Source organism: Primulina huaijiensis, chromosome 8, assembly GCF_012295235.1.
Source record: "Primulina huaijiensis isolate GDHJ02 chromosome 8, ASM1229523v2, whole genome shotgun sequence".
Taxonomy (NCBI): domain Eukaryota; kingdom Viridiplantae; phylum Streptophyta; class Magnoliopsida; order Lamiales; family Gesneriaceae; genus Primulina; species Primulina huaijiensis.
The window spans coordinates 5,301,960-5,324,949 of NC_133313.1; the positions used below are offsets into that span (position 1 = coordinate 5,301,960).

General features: G+C 35.2%; 1 protein-coding gene across 2 annotated transcripts; it reads right to left on the reverse strand.

Annotated features, from left to right (window-relative positions):
- Positions 1-14,846: 14,846 nt before the first annotated feature.
- Positions 14,847-19,774, reverse strand: LOC140982237 (importin subunit beta-1-like). Of its 2 annotated transcripts, none has more exons than XM_073448669.1 (3): positions 19,595-19,774; positions 16,156-18,576; positions 14,847-16,072 (listed from the first exon to the last, which is right to left on the reverse strand). In XM_073448669.1, exons 2-3 carry the CDS (start codon positions 18,567-18,569, stop codon positions 15,874-15,876), a joined length of 2,613 nt encoding a protein of 870 aa, XP_073304770.1. In that variant the 5' UTR covers positions 18,570-18,576; positions 19,595-19,774; the 3' UTR covers positions 14,847-15,873. The 2 variants fall into 2 exon arrangements, with proteins under 2 accessions (XP_073304770.1, XP_073304769.1); XM_073448668.1 differs by having other exon boundaries at positions 16,156-18,579; positions 19,595-19,773.
- Positions 19,775-22,990: the final 3,216 nt, after the last annotated feature.

Below are 22,990 nucleotides of genomic sequence, written 5' to 3' on the forward strand. Positions count from 1 at the left end.
TATTTCAGAATAATATTGAATTAAGATTTTAATTTTTGCATATTTGATAGATTATTAATTATTAATTAATCAATAAAATAATTGATTTTTAAACACTATAAAAATTTAAATATATTTAAATTTTCAATTGATTTTTAATAATTTCATATAATTCAATAACATATAAACATTAAAACTTAAGATATAACTATAAATTATCAAAAACTATCTTTGATTCAAGGGGAAGTTGGTGAAAAATCCTCAATCAAAATATTTCTTTGGGTTCACTCTCTACCCACAAAATTGTGGTACTATGTCATAGAAAATGTGGTACACTTCATGTGGAAATGTGGTACTAAAAAAATATCCAAGGACTGAACACAAAAAAAATCGACGGCTGGGGACTGAATACCAATTTCCCTTTGATTCAACCTCTTTCACCTCATATCACCTCTCTTCTCTTCTCATCTTTTCATTTTTCATATATCTCGATCATCCTCTATTTTTCAAAATTTATAACCATATACATTTTTCATTTTTTTGTTAATTTTTTTTAATATAATGAGAATTTTTGAATTCTATAATTGATTTTGTCATTTTTAATTTATGATTTATACAGATTTATGCATATTCAATAATAACAAAAGATGATTCAAAAAAATAATATCGCTTAATTCTTAGTAGTTGAATAGTCTCACAATAAACATGATAAAAAAATATAATAAAAATTAAGATTTTAAGCTATAATTTATAAAAAAAAAATTATGATATAAATGTTCTTTTGTTGTTTAAAAATTATATTTTATTTTTTTATTTAATGAATTTTAATCTTGTAATTGTACAAAGTTTAAAATTATAATTATGAATTTTTTTATATAAAATTATTAATCTAATTATAAGAGAAGCATAAAATTTTATTAACTCATAGAATTCAAATTAATAGTGTTTTTTAAATAAATAAATTTAAACATTATTTTTTTTAACTAAAAATTGATTTTTTAATTCTTTTTAGAATTTTCACTTAATCTACAAACTATCATGTATATATACACATATATATGTATATATATATATATATATGTTGGATGTTCGCAATCAATTCAGCAACAACTAAAAGATTATGGATTCATTGCAGAAGAATCACCAATCTTCTGTGATAATACAAGAATAATTGCGATTACATACAATCTAGTTCTTCATTCTAGGACCAAACATATTGATGTCAGACATCACTTCATCAGAGATCGTGCTCTCAAGAAGACAATCAGACTGGAGTACATCTCAACTTAACAATAAGCAGCTGATATCTTCACCAAGCCACTACCCGAGACTAAATTTTCTTTTTTTCGCAATATACTTGGTTTAATTGATTTGTCTTAATCTTATTCGCATTATTATATGTTCTTGTTGTTAGTCAGTTATTACCAGTCATATTGCAGAAAAACAAAGCAGTAAAGCAACAAACAGCAATGGGCAAAATAGAAATTTTATTGATAAAACCTAGTTGCTATTACACGATTCAGTTCCCTATCTACTGCATCTTGCCAAAGAGACATCCAACTGGATATCTCGTCGGAGGAAGTTCTTCTGAAGCTCGCTGAAAAAGAAATTCTTCCCAGAACTAAATGCTCCTTCATGAGCATCAGGAAGTTGACTCTTTCATCTAAGAAGAGATTTGAAGTATGAATAACGGAGAGACGCCGCTTATATTTGATGTCAGTTTCCTTTTGTTCATCTGAGGCAACTAGTCCATCTCTCTGAAGAGATTGCAGATGGTTTTTGCGAAGACAAAGTCTTCGAAATCCTTCTTCCAAGCTTCTTCAAATGACAGCCTCTTTGCAAGATTGGACTAATTGGAACTGCTAGCCTTGTCCATCTGCACTTATGTTATCTGCTGAATTATTTTGTATCTAATGAGTTTGATCTTATTTATAGAGAAATTCAAATCAACTGAAGAAACATATAGAAGAATATGAAGAGACTTCAGTCAACCATCTATAATTAATTCTCCGAGGATGAGATTCTCTAACTCTATCTTAATCTTATACATTTATTTAGGGAGAATGTCGAGTTTTAAATTGGTTAACTGATAAGACAATCGTCAGTTGGTCTTCAACTGAACTGATTCAGTTTTCAACAGATCACTCAGTTATTGACCTAACTAATCTTATCAAATAGGTTAACTAATTATCGATGTAATTCCACATTAAGTGATGTGACTGTAAAAATTAAGCATTTAATTATGTCACTCATTGTATAGTATTTGATTATGTGGCCCCACGTAGTTCAATCGAATTCTATTCACGTTTTCATCACACGTACACACGTTTTTTATTCAAATTAATCTTGGACTGACACGTGTCCAAAAATTTGAACAGTCAACAACATAACTAATCAGCCGTCCTTATTCAATTTTACTTTACAACGTTTCATATTCTCAGAACTTCAAACTTTCAGAGCATTCAAACACTCAAAGCATTTTTTCTTTGCATAAATTCAGAAATCAAGCTAAATGGCAAACCAAACACCCGCATACATTCTCAACGCGATGGCTATTGACTTCGAATCAGTTATTTCTACCAAAGATGAAGCAGTTGGAGGTGTCTTTCTGAAACTCGAAGCAGTTGGTTTGAAGAAATTTCTTGGATTGGCAAACCAAGAGATTTATCCAAAGGAAGTTCAACAAATTTAGGCGAACAGCACAATCTCCACTGACGGCAAAATCATCTCAATCGTCAACAACCATATGCTGACAATAGATGAAGAATCTTTCAGTTCTCTCTTCCAGCTACCTCCGATGGTTTATCTCATTTTTCTGAGGTAAAGATTGCTGATATTGAAGAAATGCAGTCTTTCTTGTCTGCTGATGGAAGGAAGATCAAAGTATCTGATCCGAAGAATGAACTGAAGCCAGAAATTCAGTTGATGGCAGATATAGTGGCCAAGGGTGTACTCACCAAGGCATGTTCATATGTTGCCCTCACCCTTGAGAAGTTTCCAGTGATGACTGCTATCATGAAGGGAAGGAGACTGAACTGGTCTTCAATCATATTAAACATACTGAAAAATATGGTTTAGTCCTCCAAGCAGTCCTACAGTTATTATAACAGTCCAGATTCGATGATTGTCCTTATTGTACCAAGACGAGTCTTTCCAGAGTGCATATGTCCTCACTCACACGCACCCTAGAAAACTTTCCAGGAGGTCACCCGTCCCAAAATTGCCCCAAGTCAAGCGCGCTTAACTTTGAAGTTCGTATGTGATGAGCTACCGAAAAGAAGATGCACATTCTTAATATGAGTAGTATCAATCAAATCCTTTAAGCCCTCCTCAACTGCATAGTCCCATACCTGAACAGTTTCGAAATCCCTCTCTTTCCTGTGTAAGATCGGTTCATTCATGTTCCCTCCGCCTAGAAGCCTGCCAAGAGCCGCTCATTGTCTGTGCAATCTCATGGCACCGACAATCAACTCCCGCCCTCTTCGGCCCCCGCCCTCACATGCCCACCAGCTTCCGCTTGGTTCGTCCTCGAACCACACCATACTAGGAGAGGTTAGCTCTGATACCAACTGTAACGCCCCATATTCTACGACTGTCCTCATTGTAACAAGATGAGTCTTTCCAGCGTGATTATGTCCTCACTCACACGCACCCTATAAAACTTCCCAAGAGGTTACCCATCCCAAAATTACCCCAAGTCAAGCATGCTTAACTTTGAAGTTCTTATGTGATAAGCTACCAAAAAGAAGATACAACTTCTTAATATGAGTAGTACCAATCAAATTCTTTAAGTCCTCAACTACACAGTCTCATACCTGAACAGTTTCGAAATCCCTCTCCTTCCGGTGTAAGATCGGTTCATTCATGTTCCATCCGCCTAGAAGCCTTCTAGGAGCCGCTCATTGTCCATGCAACCTCATGGCACCGGCGGTCACCCCCGCCCTCTTCGGCCCCGAGCCTCACATAGTTGTAAGGTCCAGGAAATTCGAACTACGTAACCTGACTGCATGCAATCTAGGATTTTTATTTAAAATATATGTTTAATGATTTTTATGCATTTAATGCGTGATTATTGCATGGCTAAGGTTTATTTCAAGATTATTTTTAAGTTTCATGCATTAGGATTTTAAGTTGCATTTCGCGCTCAAACGTGTAACGGAGACCTGAGATAATCAGGAAATATATTTTTATTGAATAATTAATTTTAATTATTTAATATGAGGTGTTTTTAATTATGGTTTTTTAAAATGAACATTGGTTGAATATTTTTACTCGCCGGATCATATTTTTAACCGATACGCAAATTTTATGGATTCGGAGGACTTTTTGAGGGTTGGTTCGGACAATTTTTTAAAAAATGTATCTAAACGAAGTATTTTTCAGGAGTGTTATTGGGCTTGATGGGTTTGTTTTAATGCTTAATGAGCTCAAAACCTTTTTAAATTTTAATTAGGGCATATTAATACATATTTTATTAACCTAAACTCCATCTAATCAAACCCTAAACCTACTTAACACCTCTTGGCCACCCACCTCATTCTCCAGCAGCCACTTTCACGTGAAAACAGTAGCAAACCAGCAGCCATTTCGAAATCCTCCATAATTCTTCAAGAAAGCTTCTCTCCCGCTTCTTCGTTTCACGTCCCATGCACCTATCTTCGAGTATTCGAGCTCTTAAACGCTAAGGCACACCATGTATCTTTATTTTCACATCATTCATGCTGTATTTATGCTGATATATGTGCCATGTATGAAGGTTTCATAGTTCTTGCATGTTAAATCGTTTATGCATTCGGTTTGTCATGAAATCCGCATATTTATGCATACAACTCACGTTTTTCATGTCTTTGTGCAAGGGGCTGCCAAATTTTTGTGTTAGAAGGCTGTTTAGGACAGGAGTGAAGGGGACACATTGCTGGAGTCGGAACTTGGTGAGTTTAAGTGAGGGATCGATCGGTACTTGGTATACGTTGGCTCGGTTTTGGCAATATCAAAGGCTTTGGTGTGTGCCGCCGTGCATGGCCTAATTTCCAGCCAAGAAGCCGACCTTCTTGGGTCCGTGACAGGGCTGGAAGAGGGCCATGAACATCTAGTCGTGGTCTAGGAGTTGGTCGAAGGGCTAGGTTGTCGTGTGGCTCGGTTGTCTTGTGCGGCGTGGTTTCGAGGGTATCGCAAGGGGCTGGTGTTTTGGAAAGTAGGGTTAGCTAGGTTTGGTCAAGGAGAGCCTCTTGGGTTCGAACTTGGTCCCAGTATAGCTGGTCAGCTTGGTCTCGAGCTAGGATCGAATGATAGAAAGTTTGGTGCACTAGGGTTTCGAGTATACACGTATAGAAAATTCCAGCAACCTTTGGAGCTTGTTTCGTGGGTCATAAATAGGCTGGAAATAGTGGTTTAGGGGCTGGTGGTGTTGGATAAGGTCATGAGTTAAGTTGGGAAAATTTTGGTTAAGTTGATTCGGGTTAAAACCGAGATCTCAGTCCAAGTTTTAAAACGAATCGTATAAGTTTTGAAACGGGCTTGATTTTACGTCTAAGAATGCTTGTAATTATGTTTTGGGATGTTTTAAGGAGTTTGGTAGGTTTCAGGTCGAAATTTTGAGGTCCAGGGGTAAAATGGTCAATTAGGGTTTCTAGGAGCAAAATGATCATTTTGCACCCAGGTCGAGTTTTTAGGCCTGACAGCGCCTTGATCACAAATTTAACATGTTTTTAAATTTTTACGTATCATGTATATGACCTTTTGGTAATTATGAAAAATACGTTGCATGCTTGGTTTTAAGGAAATTACGTATATGCATGTTTTTTATAAGTGATGAAAATGATGATGTTTTTGAAGAATGAGAGTTTATTGTGACTGAAGATATATATATGATGAGCTGTAAAGCCAAGGCTCAGTGGATGGGTAATACTGTCGTTGATGTCCCCGCCGTCGGGTACCACGATTATATGTTGATGGATCCATCGAATAGAGCTGATACGAATAGAGGTGATACGATAGAGCTGACACGAACGTCACAACTAACGAACTGAATTCGACTAAAGAAAATGCACAATTATATGATGATATGACGAGATATTTTGACACATTATGCTATATTACGCCATGTTTACGTTTATGCTTTTAAGATCATGAAATGTGTGTTGATTACTGTACTTTTCATTGTTGCATGTTATGTATATGTATTCGTTATAACGTTACAGGTGTGTTGAGTCTTTAGACTCATTAGATGTGAATGATGCAGGTTAGCATGTTGATAAGGAGGCTGGAGGTGCCGAAGTCTGAGTAGACGGGGCTGGATGTGCGCACGTGAAACCGAAGACCATATATTTTCCGCAGATCATGATTTGAGATAGGAGTGGACACGAATATTTTTACTCATTCATTTTATTATTTTATTGGTTATCATGATTTTCACTCGTTCATATTTGTTTTATTTTAAACTGTAGTAGTGTTTTCATCCTATAGATGATTACTATTAATTTTGAAAGGTGAAATTTTCAGCAATGTTGCATGCATGCATGATTTATGAATTTTCGAAAATGAGCTTGTAAAAAAAAATTTCCTAGCAGTGTTTTAAGTAGTAGATGTTTCAGTTATGCTGTGTCACTCAGCTACCTGCTGAAAAATAATGGTTTGGTGGATGACTCAGCCGAGAAGTCATTCAAGTTTATAGTCTTCGATGCCAAGAACGTTCAGCAGTCAAAGACTAAGCTGGACTTTCTCCTGAGCAAATTGTGAACGTGAAAAAGGATATTGGAATGCTGGCAGCTCCCAAATCAGTTAAGAAGACAAAGACAAAGGACTTGGCTAAGAAGAAGACAATCAAGAGGAAATTGATTGTCAGTGAAACTGAATCAGAGAGGACTCATTCTCCGAAAATTATGAAGAAGCCAAGGTCCCAAAAGACCAAACCAGCAGTTTTGGAAGCTATTCCAGCTGATATATTGACACCAACTGGAGCTGAACCGCCTCTTATTGCTATACCTATTAGGGCAGTTCCAGTTACATCAACAGCTGAAAAGAATCAGCAACGGACTCCAATTGATCATCCGAAAAAGACAATCACCGAATCTGGTGAAAAATAGACAACAGTTGGTGTTCGCGCCCCACTCATCACTGTTGCCAGACAAACTGTTCTACCAGTTGCTCGAACAAAGGGAGTGGTGATTCAAGATAAGGTGGATGCCACCACCTCAGGGCTGAGCCTTTCTCACGCCCTAACTGATCCTAAAGGCAAGGGCAAGTTAATTGAAGAGCACAGGCCAACCAATCCAATTCAAACTCATATCGATCTCATCTGGATTGAAATAAATGAGTTCTCTGAATCAAAATTGGAAATTTATGATGAATGGGTTAGGTTCAGGACTGAAGTGTTTATCAGGTGCTTGAAGAAGACATCAGTTTTGAATAAGTTCATCGCCTTGGAAACCATAGTCCTAAGGACAGTTAAAGTTGTCACTATTGCTCAAGCACTGTAGAGGAGAACTTATTTTTTTGATCTGATGCGTGTAAAGAAGCTAGCTGAAGTCAGAGCTCAGCTAAGAATGAATTATGATCCGATTAGTCCAACTTCCTACAATGACAGAGCAGTTTTTCAGCTGCTGGACTCGGATTTCTTATCTTTGCAGATGAAGATCAAAGCTTGGGAAATGGATCAACAACTATATATCCCAGTTAATTCCCAAAACCCAACATCAACGGAGCAGGCTGAACCTTCTACAACTCAGTCAGAGCCATCCAAAGAAGCAGTTGCTGAACAAAGTTCAGAATAAGTAACTGCTCCTTCTACTTCTAAGGATGCTCAACCATCATCTTCTGCTCTTCCAAAATCTCCTTCAATGAGTTTTCAGCTGTATACAGAAGCTGAGTTATCATTGGCAAATAATGATGAAGTTATCCAGTCAGTTGCCACTGACATCCAGCTGAAACTTACAACTGAGCAACCAGTTGCAGACCATAGCACAACAGACCAAATAGCCTCATCTGAGCGCAACTGAGCCATTTCAGTTTGAATCTGTTGTTCAGTCAAGGCGGCTATATTAGAAGAAGTTGAAGAATTAGTTCAGTCGACTGCCATGACTGAACTACCCTAGCTCAAGAACCTTCTCAGGAACCAGTTGAAGAAATTATTATTGAATTAGCTCAAGCCGAGACTGAAGCACCACAGCTGGACATGGTTATTTTCAATGAAGAAGACAAGGATGAAAATCTAGATACACCTGAAGCCTTGTCTCCTCAAATATCTATGGCCACTGATCTTATGCTCGAAGAAATTCAGTTAAGCTTGCACAATCTAATCTCAACTGTTTCTGATATGAAGTCAACCCAACTACTACATACATTAAAGATTGATTCTATGAAGGAGAGTATCATGAAGAGCCTCCAGCAGGTTACTAAGGATATCACTTCCTTATTTCTCCAAATAGATCAACTGAAGAAGGACCGAGTGACAGTTCCAGCACTTTTCCAAACTCAGGACATGCTGATCAATCGAGTGGATTTTGTGCAATCAACCATGAAAAAGAAAATGGATTTGATGCATGAACAAATGTTAAATGCTATATCTCAAGTCACTTCTGATGTCCGTATTCTCTTTAATAGAGTAACTGGTGTTGACAAAAAAGGGGGAAGAAGAGCTAAGAAGAGACCTAGTCAACCGAATGATCAAGAACCAGCTGATAAAATAGCTAAGAAATAAAGATCAGTTGGAAGACAGTTTCTGTTCAGTTATTATTTGATTTGGCAGAGTATCAGTTAGAAGATAGAAGACTATTATTCATTCGTTCATTATTTAATTCTTTGTACGAATCTGTACAATGAAAGATTATTTTCAATGAAAGATTATTTTATCTACAAAGTTCAGTTGATATCATTTCTTGAATTCTATGTTTTGTCAAACACCTAAAAGAGGAAAATTGTTAGAATCAGAATTTCGGAGTTTGACAAATTAAGTGTTTAAAGCTTGCCCGAACTGCTGGAGTCACTTGAACGCAACGTAACTGAAATTACGTAACTGAAGTTATCTGAACTGATTATTAATGCGCTAAAAATCAAAGGCAACTGAACTGATAAAAGCTAACTGGAACTATGTATTTAACTGAATGATCAGTTGAGACTGATCAATTACACAGTCAGTTCATCTAATAAGCTATAGAGTTAACTGATAAATCAGTTTGACACGTCATCAGTTATGAACGTAGCTAACAACCGAAAGTTTGTACAAAACAGCCTGAAACTTGTAGTGGGAACGCCGCATATCAGAATGCTACAATTTACTGGTGTCAGAAGAATAATGAGGTGTCTAGACAAGACAAATCAATGAATATAATTATTTGAACGTATTCAATGTTACCGTTGGGAAGCAGAGCCTATAAATAGTCGAGAAGATCAGCTGAGAAAATAACTTTTACGTGCACATTCATTCTAAAGAAAACTCTAGAGTTAAAAGCTTTCAAAGATCAATTTCAAAGAGCTCACGTTTATCAGATATATTCATAGCATTCAAGCTATATTTTGAACACTAGCACAAACACTTATTGTTGTTATATTCGATCTATCTTAGATCAGTTGTGCTTAGAAAAACACATCATTTGCATACTGATAATATTGTATGAATACTAAAAGTTTCAGTTTGGCAGTTTAAGTCCAAACTGAAGTGGGTTATTACAGTTGCTGTAATTTAATCGAAGTATTTTAGTGAAGATCCTATCCTAAATATAGAAAGGGTGGCGTAGGAGAATTTGAAGTCTCCGAAGATACATAAATCTTTGTGTTCTTTGTTTTCAAGTATTCAATATGTCATTCAGTTTATTTCCGCATTATTTCAAATAACTTATTGACATTGACCTCAAGATTCGCTAATTCAGTTTATTACCAAACTGATTCATCCCATCGAAAAGATTTGAAAATCTTGAAGTGTTTATTATACCCCCTTCTAAACACTTTCACCCACCCAACCGATCCTAACATAATTTTATTCTTAAACTCATAAAATGAGTTTTAAATTCAATTATTGAGATTATATTGAAAGTTTTATAAAACTTTATTCTATGAAAACCAGAAAAGAAGACATTCTTGGTTTTTAAAAATTTTTGAAAATGTCTTTCAAAATCTAGTTCTAAATTTGTTTATCATTTGGTATAAAATATTTGGTGCTTCAGCAAAAATTCTGCCATAATCTTTCAAAATACTTATGGGGAAATGGATCTCTTTTTCTCCAAGTGTTCAAAAACAATTCTCTGAAAGTTGGAGTGATGCAAAATACTTGTGTCTATTATTCATGGAATCTGGTATTCCATGGATCTGGAAATGGAAACCAGAATTCGGTTATACTAAAAATGGAATTCCTTGTTAATGATGAATGAGCCTTATAAATTCTGGGAAAAGATTCTACGAGATGATCCTGAAACAAGAAATCCTTATGGTTTCGAAACGATCCAGAATCTGAAGGAAAAATTGCATTATATAAACAAGAATTTGCCAAAGAACAAGAAAAAGAAAAGATTATATCAGTCCCTTCAAAATTATCACTCAAGAATTTAATGAGATATATTCAAAAGAAAAAATGATTGATTTATATATTGAAAAAATGAAGAAATATCTCTATAAAATTATAGGTCGTTCATATTCAAAATCTGATAAATTAATGATTTCATAAACAAGTGATACTCAGTTTGCGAAACTCATGCAAATGCAATATGCCCAAGAACCGGATGAAGATATTCTCAAATTTTCAATTGATGATGTATTTCAAAAATTAAAAGAATCACTAAAGGATAACATCAAATGACAAGATGAATCTACAAACCATATGAAGAAGTGACATATCACCAACACTGTGTGGAGAAGTGACATACCACCACTATGTAATTTACTGTTTATATTTTCTTTTGGAATCCGGGATTTGAAATCCGATTCTATTATCTATATAATAGGGATGTTTGTAACCTTAGTAGGACACGGCTGAGTTTGTTTTTCTCTCTCTTCTTGTAAAATATTCCCGTCTAAATAATAAAGCTTTTAGGTTCTGATGGACAAAATTGTAAGTATTTATATTTATTTTGGTTTTTTAAATTTTTAATATTTAATATTCATTTTTTATTTCTAGCGTACATGATAGCATAAAAAAAAAACATCTATATATCTACAATTAATGTTTTGATTTATTAAACCTTGGCTATTCAGCTTAAGTATACAAAGACTCAAGTTTTTAAAATTGTACCGGATTGGCCGGTTCGACTAGCTTGACTGGAAATTGACGATTGGTCTAGTCTGGACCTACTCTATAAATCGTTATAACAGGCAACTGGTCAGACCTATCGTGACATGGTGAACAAGTTAAAATCAGGTCTAACCGGTTCACCACTTTTTTTTTAGAATTTAAGTATTTTCTTATATTTATTTTTAAAAAATTATTTATTATATTTTAAATTTATTTTTAGTTATATATGATTATTTGGATTTTGAACTTTGTTAAAAATATTATTTTAGTAATATTAGAGTTTATTTTGATTTTTTTTGTCTAAAAATATAGATATAATTATATTTGATTATATATGTTTTTTATTTTCAAATTTGATAAATATATTTTTTTTTATCTATATACGTAAATAAGATTTTTAAAATTTAAAATATACTATTTACTTTATTATATTATTATTTTATATAATATAATAATTTTTCAGTCCAACCGTCTGATTAAACGACCCTACCTTTTAAACAATTTTTATCAGACGATCCAGTTATGAAAGGATTTTACTCAATCACTAGCAGCTCTAAGCATAATGTTAGACAAGCACTCTACTGTAGTTACAATGATGAGTCAACAACGTATGATTCAAGCAGATTAATCATTATCTTAAATGATTGTTTATTAATCCAAAGGTATTAAAAACCGTAAGATGTACTGTGGAAAACTTGAATTACTTGCTGGTAATTCTTCAATCTTGAACTCTTTAACTTTAGAAATCCACTTGCCATGAAATAAAACCAACGGTGTTATTCGCTTTTATCATTCACCAACTACGCTCCAATTTTAATTCTCAATTAAACAAAAAACTAGGCTCCAATTTTTTTAGGAAAAATAATGTTTTGTCCCTTACATTGGTTTTAGTCGATTAACTTGTCAAATTTTAATTTTGATACACTAATTTTTAGTTTGTGGATACTTTGGTCTAATTGCTTACAAGGCGCCAAACACGGAACTATTTTTCGGTATCACTTCAACATTTTCTTGATATAATAAACATAAGAATTTTATTTAATGAAAATAATTCTGGTAGGAGTAGGATTATAAATCTTCATAGGAGGACTCCTGATTTGGGTAATATGAAATAAGGCTATTTTTCACACAAAGTTGTTCACCAAAATTTTCTTCTCTCTTCCCTTCAACTAAATTTTCGGCCATCTTGAAGTTGAAAGAAAAATTTCACAGTCATCATCGTCGCAGGATCTCTAAAATTCATGCGATCCACTCTCAACGCAGAAATTGTTTGAGATCTCTAGTGCGATCCAAACAAAGAATATAGTCTCTGAACATGGAATTTATTTGACGATCAAAAGGTGAGAGATCCGTTCAAATTGATATACAAGAAGGACTATCTCCACTTAAAATCTGAAATAGTTTGGAGTCATATTTAAATACGCAAAATGTAACAATTCTAAACATCATATGGATGTTTAAATTCATACGACGTCCAAAGAACGTTTCGAACGACGAAAATAAAATTTTAAAACTTTTGTTGTACCTCGAGAAAATGGTACTCCAAAATAACCAAGATCTAACATAGAAAAGTAAATCATTATTGGATATCTTCTAAAATCTTCCCATCCAGGAAGTCAAAACCACCATCTATATACATTAATTACGAAGTAAAATGTATTGCAATCCTTGTGCTTTATTATGTCAAATATGGGAACCGTTGGATGTCGTGTCGCCTTTTCAGTAACATAGCGATTTAGGATATTAACCAACGGCTCAATGTGGCGCATGGGCCGCAGGATAATATTCCTTGGGACGACTTGATATCTGCGCACAATGGGAACCAAATTTTGAAATATCTACGAGTAACAGCTCATCGAATGCGACGACACCCACCATCTCATTCTTTACATTTATTCAGCATCTTGGTTAAGAATTTCTATTTATTTTGAGAAACAAGAGACTATGGCTAAGAATTATATTGTATAATTTAAATATTTTTTTTACGACATTACAATTTAGTAAGTTTTAAAAATAAACACATTCACTTAGTATTGAGTTAATACTCATTTTCATTCAGTTTGTTCACCACTTTTCCCGACATAGTCCTTCTATTTGATCTGCCAAATTTGTCCCTTAATTTTCTTAAATACACGCACTTATTTTCATCCTTTTCGTCAACTTCGATCAAATAGCTGATGCCATTTTTGGTCCCTTTTTGTTATCGCTTTCCCAAAGATGAGGTCTCTTTTATTTGGTCCATTAATTCATACCTAACTTTCTTAAATGTAATTATTTTCGTCCCTTGGCCAGGTTTCCGCTAGTTTTTAACTGAGACCAAGTCATGTTGCATGACCCAATCTCCCCAAGATCGTTAAAAACTATGATGGTTGTGTCACCAACCTCATTTTCCCCCAAATTTAAGAACTCTGATTGTTCTTCTTCGATGGTTGAGGACGGTGAAGGGTTGAAAGCTAGAATGGAACAATGCACGCCTAAAGCTAGAATCAAACAATGTTCGCCTATTTTGATTGCGCAAGCATGTTGTCTAGATGCTTAACACAATTTGTGTTTGTCCTTGTTTGATTCCATCTTTCGACCCTTCAACCCTTCAATCATCCGCAACCATGGCTGAGGACACGTTAAACCTCTCAAATTTTAGATGTAAATGAGATAAGAAGACAACCATCAATCAGTTTTTAAAATTTAGGGGTTATCGAGAGCATTTGATTGCATAGACAAAAATTCATTTTTAAGAAACTTATGGGACAAATTTTGCAGACCAACCCAGAAGAGGGTTGATTTTTCTCAAATGATAAACAAAAGGAACAAAAATGATATTAACTCCTTAGTCTCGGACTCAGTTGAAACGAAAATAACTGCATTTCAGAATGTTTAGGCACGAATTCGACGCACCAAATAGAAGAGGGACAGTTTTTAAAAAAAGTGAAATAAAGGAACGAAAACGGGTATCAACCCAAAATAAGATTACATGATCAATCCTCAGTTGTTACAAGCTGGTGCAGTTAGGCAAATGAAGTTTTTGCTTTTGCTTGCGTATAATATAAGCAAGCGCTCGGACCAACCCAAAACACACCATCAAAGCGTCATAACATGTATATTAAATCATCTTTAAATAAAAGGAAAATTGGCTCCCCAGCCATCATTTTTTTTTATGTTCAGTACTGGGTACTTTTTTAATACCAAATTTCCACATGAAGTATACAATATTTTGTATAACATAGTACCACAATTTTGTGGGTAGAGAGTGAACCCAAAGAAATATTTTGATTGAGATTTTTCACCAACTTCCCCTTAAATAAACCTTTTTTTTTAAGAAAAACTTTTAAGAATAGGAGTTTATACCTATGTAGAATAAGCCATGAGACAACAATTGATATAAACCTTTTTAAATTTTAACCGATAGGAAAATGGAAAGGATCTGGAAAGATCCATTTAACTAGTGAAAAAATAGCATAATTCGAGGGAAACTCCCAAAATATGTGAAAAGCTCGTTGGGAAATGGCCCTACTTCAAAAGCCATGACGACAATTAAAAACAGCTAAGTTATATAAACGAATCCGTTGCCAAACTATGCAGAAGGATTCAAACCATCACTTGCATAGTCCCGATGAAACCAATAAGAGGAAATCCAATGCAACAGCAGTTGAGCAAATAAGCAATGGTAACAAATCCAGTTGACAAACAAGACCAACGTTTCAAAACCGCTTTTCCATTTGGAAAGGCATAAACGAGCATCATACAAGAGAAATCAAATTCCATACGTCCATTGACACAAAAGATTATACATAGAGAGAGGAAAATTAAAAGGCAAGACAGCAAATACATTGCCTCTTAGACAAAAGGGGTTCTTCAATCATATTCTTGATCTTTCTGATGTCATCACATTTTCATGACATACCAATAATCCATGTCTTAAAGAGTGCTTTGAAACAAATTATATTATACATTGAAAAATAAAAATTAAAGAAAACTGTACCTTCAACCGGTAGAAAAGAGCAGCAAGCTTGGGCTCATGCATGGGTAGTATTTTTAACCTCAAAGGACCTGTGAAACTGAAAATGAACTAAAAATGCAAATGATGTGCCACAACTGAAATAGGCCAACAGCACCCCATGTGAATGAATAATGTAGCCTGACCTTGAAAGTTGATGGTTTGGCCCGACAAATACAAGTGACTGAGATAAAATAAAAAAATAAAATAAAAAGATGTATGGGCAAAATAATTATAAGATAAGAAAAAGGTGGCAGGGTGGCTGGCTTCAAATATCATGTAAATCAAAGTTGTTGAATTAATGCAGTCTGCAAGCAGGCAGCATCAGACTGACATGGGGGCCTAATACGAGCACCGATAAAGACCAGCAATCAGTTGAAACAAGTATTCAGCACGATAACCATCTCCCTTCTGCAATTGCAATCCCCAAGACACTTCCACTCATCAATCCTTCAAAAAGTTCTTTGAAGCAACTGTAGCCAACTTCCCCCCCCCCCCAAAAATGGCAAAATAAATGAACCCGAGCCCCCTGATGCTGATGCATGAGTTAGTGACAGCAAGATGGAAAATGCTTCCGCTGTCGATGATGGCAATGACTGACGTGACACTTCGACCCGACTCGACTCGATACGACCATATGCATGAAGGTTTAAGTTATATGCAACAAGTGGACAGAAACTCAAACAGATATGGCACGACTAATGGCCATCCTGGCCCACTCAGCGGATTCTTTAATCAAATGATCATCTGAAGACAAGCATTCATTTAAAAAGTCTTTGCTTGACAGAGACTGCTGAATCAAAGAACCCGCATTACTGCCCAAAGTATCAGCTAGATCTCCAAGGACTCCTATTGCAGTTTTCATCACGACATCATCCCTGAGATTGATAGAAAAAACAATCAGATTAAAAAGTAGAAAATCTGGATTAAAACTGTCATTATAAAGAATAGAGATACTCACATATCTTTCTCCATGTAAATGCTGTCCAGGAATTGCAGAATGTGAGGTGCGTATGGAATCAGAAGTTGGGTTTTAGGAGAGTTCTTGAAGCCCTGAAATATCCCAGAATATGCCTCTAAAATTCCATTCCGTAGAAGGTTAGTGTATTCTAACATTTCATCATCAACACCTGATGTGTGGGCAGACAACTCTGCAGCACTCTGCAACATCGGCATGGAATACATCAAATACTTCTCAAAGTTCTCTCCAATTGCCAGAGCTATGTCTCCAAAGCATGAAAAGATTGGAGGCTTCACAGACCGGTGCAACTGGTTGCTTGACAAATCTTTAAGAAGCTGGGTCATTATTCCATCACAATAAGGTAAAATAGCAGCCTCCAAAGCCCTGCACAAATCCCCCACAACACCAACGGTGACAGCACAGACTTGATATTCCTCGAAATTCTGAAGTCCCATCTCCAAATACTTATAAAAATCTGGCATGTACTTAGCAAAGTTGTGACCTGTTGCATAGGCAAGGGCACCAATGGCAAGCATCGCTTCTTCATGAACAGTGGCACTTCTACTAGCAAAAACTCGTAAAAAAAGATTCATTATCTGATCCGCATACTGCATAAAAGCATACTTGGTCGGTTCCGATGCACCTAATTTCTGGATGATGACCTGCAAGCACCCACATAGAAGGCCCTGTAATTCATTCTGCTTCTCTCTCTCATCAGAAGAAAGTTTCTGTGCTTCGAGAGTCTTGTGAAGCTCAGTCATGATTACTTGAACTAGTTCCAAGACTAAGTGACCCGTTTCATCAGTCGAGCACCTTACTACTTCATTTAGGGTCTCATAGGCAGCTGTCCTAAGTCGAGACTCACCTGCATCTTCTCTATGAGTGACATTGAGAAGAGACTGAACAATTTCCTGGAAATAAGGTGTCAAAGGTGATGAACCCACATCCTCGTAACCTTGAGCTAAGAAATAGAGAGCACCACATGCTTTCTCAGAGACATTAGGTGCGTCTTTCATGCTCTGGAGGAGAACTGTGATAATCTGTTGGCAGTTTGCTGGGGTAATGATAGGAGTCTCCACAGTTGAACCATGAAGAAATTCAAATATTCTTCCCAGGGTCCACGCAGTTGTATCCTTAACATGGCTATTTGGATCATTGGTCAAAGCAGTGAGCATGAAACTTAAAGCAACATTGACAATAGGAGTTAGCTTGTCAGGTGAAGGTCCTTCTAATATGGAACCAAATGCATAAGTGGCAGCTTCTCTCTGCCTCCAGTCTCCCTTTGTTATATTCTCTTCGATAAATGGCATGACGAGAGGTACAATATCATCCCCCACCGTTCGGGCGACCAAACCAAGGCAAGTTCCACCAGCCATTGCAAGATTCCAAGCACCCTCATCCTGATCCTGATCTTCTTCTTGCTTAAGGAGTGTCTCTAATAACATAGGAACCAGAGCAGGTAGTGCCTGCTTAATAAAATAATAGCATGGAACATCAGAATCTGCGGTAAAACCACCTCCATACTCTTCCAAAATATCAATCTCCTCATCACATATGGAGCTCCAAAATTCAATTGCCTGAAGAGCAATCGGCTCAGCATCTTCTCGGACAGCCTTGGAAGTGATATTGAAAATGTCTTGAATGTACGGAGCTAACTTATCATAATATGTTGACCCAATTGAGACCAAACACTCGAATGCAGCCTGCCGAATCTTCCCTTCTGGTGAGAGTGTGGCCTCACAAACAACTCTCATTATGTAATCTCGCTCCATATCATTCGAAAAGTTAGCCTGGGCAAATCCCAAAGCATTATACAGAGCCCGGGTGGCAGCAAGACGGACATCTATATTTCCTTCATTAGCATTCATGCCTTGAACTACTGCTGTAAGTATTTTGTTTACTTGATCTTGATCAACAACCTCTGGACCAACTTCCTCACATAAGTACCCCAGTGTTTCAAGGGTAGCTTGTTTAACATGGGAAGGAATCTGGTGGATATTTGATAGAAGGGATCCTACCAGCTCAGGCCACTGACGATGCGGCAATTCAATGCCTGCAACTTTTGCAATGACTTGTGATGCTGTGGACCTCGCATCAGATGCAGTAGAGGAGAGGGTCTGTAACAAGCATGCCTTGATTTGGCTCTTTACAGCAGCATCTAATGATAACCATCTTTGCACAAGCTCATACTTTCTGTGCTGTTCCTTGGCATCCAAAGCATTTTTAAGAATCAAACCTGCTAGTTTCCGGCTTTCAACTGGTTTTTCCTCACTAGCAAGCTCTCCAGAAAGGGATAACAAGAAACCAGGAAGGTTTTGTTCCTGAAACTGTTTCAAGGTCTCCTCAGAGTGCTTCCTTACTGTTGAATCAACTGCTTGTGCGCTCAGAAGAACCTGGGTAACTTCCATAGCCATATTCTCCCTACTAATTTCATTAATAAAGATCAAGTTACTCACATAAGAATTCAAAACGAGCCTAGGTTTAAATGCTAGTAACAATAAATGGATAAATATACATAAAGGAAATCAACCACTATGAAACACCATTTAGATTGAAATTTAGACGAATAAGAGAGATAGAACGAATTCCGCTGCATCGACAGAGTTCCAATGTAAAATGAGTCAAGTAATATCATTAGAAAGTGAATATGGAAAAAATGAGTCAACTAGAAGTTGCAGTAAAATAAGCTGATAGAAAGTTGTCACAATCAATAGTTTAGCCCATTAAAACAAAAAAGGCAGAAATGAGACTCTGATTACCCAAAAAAAAGTAGGGCCTCACATTTCAAAGCAAATCAGTCTATTGCCATTAAATCATCGGGGAAAGGAAAAACTATTCCTAACAACTATTGACGAAAGAAAAAAAAGCTACATTAAGTTTCGTCTTTGCCATATGACTAATCAATAAATAGAAAGAAGCCAAAACAAACCCAAAGCCAAACATCCAGCATCCAAGAAAATCTAAATCGATAATTGATCAGAATTCAAATCAGTGCAATATTTTCCAATGTTAACATTTCAAAACCATTACAATGATTACAAATCGTCCACTTAACCACATTCATACTTCATAATAAAAATGAAGAGACAAAGAAACATATTAAAGAACGAACAATAAAAAAAATACACCTTGACAAGAGCTCCTAAACGACGTAAACTCATAAGAAAAACAAGTTAAGAAAAAAAATCCGATCTAAAAACACTCCCAACATGGACTCCGGCAAATCCAAGTCTCCACATTGACAAAGCAAAATATTCAAATTTTCAGTTTCAACTACCGAATAAGCAATCAGATCAACTAATACACAGATCCAGTAACCCTACAGAAAACATAGGATAAATAAAAAATTTACTCGATTGCAGCAAGAACAAATTCATTTACAAGGAAATTAAAGCACAAAATATATACACCAATAAAAATCAGCGATTTGAGAAATTACCTGGGGAAAAAGGACGTAGAGGAGGGAGTGGGCTAGCGAGAAGCGATCTCACACTAGATCGGATGGATTCAGAAGCGGCGCCCCTGTAAACCCTAAATAAACCGGCTTGAGAGAGAGAGAGAGAGCTTGTTCGTTTAGAAAGAGAGATTCGGAAAGTGCGGATGTAAAGCTGACTAGCATTATGGAAAATCTAAATTAAATAATTAAATTTATTTTTGAGGCAATCATTCTCTTCCCATCCTGCTTTTTATGAGTGTATANATATAATATATAAATAAAACAGAAAATATTTATATCTGCACCAGTGAACAACATGCAAACACAATCAAATTTTCAATTTCTAAAATAATTGAAGGATGTTGTTTTACCAATGAATAGCAACAGTGTTAAGTGTACTATCCAAATTTATTAAATCGTATAACAATTCAAATATTGTGTTCCGATCAAAGACAATTACAATCCATGGAATCGCACAACTGACGTTGTCTTTGAAACTAATTGGAGAATAAAATATTTGTTGATTTATTAAAAACTATAAAAAAATGATAATATTTTAAATCATATAATAGTCCAAAAACGATAGTTCTCTTATAATGGCAATTATTACAACAACAATAATATATTTTTATCTTAAAATTTCAAATAAGTTTTTGTAAAATAATTTGAATGATAGAAAAAAAATTTTATTTATCGAAAATAATGTATTAATTCATATAACTTTTTATTTTTCATTTAAAATAGAGTAGGTCTCTTGTGAGACAGTCTCACAAATCTTTATCTGTAAGACGGGTCAATCCTACCGATATTCACAATAAAAAGTAATACTCTTAGCATAAAAATTAATATTTTTCATGAAAGACCCAAATAAGAGATCCGTCTCACAAAATTCGACCCGTGAGACCGTCACACACAAGTTTTTGCCTTTAAAATATCAAATGTTTACTTGACATTTTAAATGTTAATTAATTTTCAACTAACGCTTGGCTTTAAGTAAATAAAAGGAGAATGTACAAGTTCCAAATAGATGTATCGTATCAATTTTGAATTTTTATTTATTTTAATATGTAAAATATGACTAAAATAAACAATTTTGAATTTTATCTTTTATTTTAATATACAATTCTGTTGTGAGAAAGTAAAAATTTACGGTAAAAAGTAAAAATCTCAAACTCTTAAAATTATCACACTACACACTTTATAATATTTTTCTCTCAACTCAATTGTGATTTTCTTCACAAATGAGAGATCTATTTATAGAAAATTTTTACAAATAATCCAAAAATAAAATACATCATTACCTACATCATCACACACTAATTTTCAATATTCAACACCTAATTTTACCTAATTTTCAACATTCAACATTCACATTTTCAACACAAATATTTAACACATTTTTAAATAATTTTTCAACACTCCCCCTTGTGATGATGATCATAATGATTGTATACATTACGTGTTTTTATACTGCCTCGTTAAAAACCTTACTAGGAAAAACCCATTGGGATAAAAACCATAGTAAGGGAAAAAGAGTGCAGTCACGTAAACTCCCCCTCATGTTGACACGAACAATTCTTCACAAATTTCGTAGATTGCGCATCCCAATATTATATATGTGCTTTCTGAATATTGTCGTAGGAAGTGCCTTTGTGAAGAGATCTGATGAGTTTTCACTTGATTGAATGTGACGAACATCAATACATTTATTCTTCTCAAGCTCCTTGGTGAATGCGAAGAACTTAGGAGGAATATGTTTAGTTCTGTCGCTTTTTATGTATCCTTCTTTCATTTGAGCAACACATGCAGCATTATCTTCATATAGTATCACAGGCTTCTCGTCGAATGATAATCCGCATGAGATTTGGATATGTTGAGTCATTGATTTTAACCACACACATTCACGGCTTGCTTCATGTAGTGCAATAATCTCGGCATGATTTGATGAAGTTGTTACAAGTGTTTGTTTCTGTGAACGCCAAGAAATTGCAGTGCCTCCACGAGTAAATACATATCCAGTTTGAGAACGTGCTTTGTGTGGATCAGATAAGTATCCAGCATCGGCATAACCAATTATACTTGGATTAGCATCTTTTGAATACAAAAGTCCCAAGTCTGTCGTTCCTCGTAGATAACGGAATATATGTTTAATTCCGTTCCAATGTCTCTTTGTTGGATATGTGCTAAATCTTGCCAATAAATTTACGGCAAAAGATATATCAGGCCTTGTACAATTTGTAAGATACATAAGGGCACCGATAGCACTTAGATATGGTACTTCTGGACCAAGAATATCTTCATCATCTTCACATGGACGGAATGGATCCTTTTCTATGTTTAATGATCTAACAACCATTGGAGTACTTAAAGGATTTGATTTGTCCATATTAAAACGTTTAAGGATCTTTTCTGTATAATTTGTCTGGTGAACAAATATTCCACATTCTTTTTGTTCAATTTGTAAACCCAGACAATACTTGGTTTTTCCAAGATCCTTCATTTCAAATTCTTCTTTCAAGTATGACACAACTTCTTGAATTTCCTTATTTGTTCCAATGATGTTTAAATCATCAACATATACAGCAATAATTACGCATCCGGATGTTGTTTTCTTAATGAAAACACAAGGGCATATTGAATTATTTACATATCCCTTTTTCATCAAGTGATCACTTAGCCTATTATACCACATTCTGCCGGATTGCTTCAACCCATATAATGATCTTAGTAATTTCACAGAATAACATTCTCTGGGTTTTGAACTTTGTGCTTCAGGCATCTTAAATCCTTCAGGGATTTTCATATATATATTACTATCAAGTGATCCATATAAGTAGGCTGTAACAACATCCATAAGACGCATTTCTAAATTTTCAGATACTGCCAAGCTAATCAAATACCGAAACGTAATTGCATCCATCACAGGAGAATACGTTTCTTCATAATCAATTCCAGGCCTTTGAGAAAAACCTTGTGCAACAAGTCGAGCTTTATATCTTACTATTTCATTTTTCTCATTTCGCTTTCGAATAAAAACCCATTTGTATCCAACAGGTTTTACACCTTCAGGTGTAAGGACTATAGGTCCAAAAACATTACGTTTATTTAGCGAATCCAATTCAACCTGGATGGCATCTTTCCATTTTATCCAATCCTGCCGATTTTTACATTCACCAAAAGATTTTGGTTCATGATCTTCATTATCATTTATGATGTCGATTGCCACATTATAAGAAAATATATCATCAATTTCTTCTATATCTTTTCGGTTCCATATTTTTCCAGTATTAATATAATTGATAGAGATTTCATGATTCTCGTCAGTTTGTGGTTCTGACAAAACATTTTCATCATCATGTGTTTCTTCAGGAACATCATTCTCTATTTTGTGATCATTAT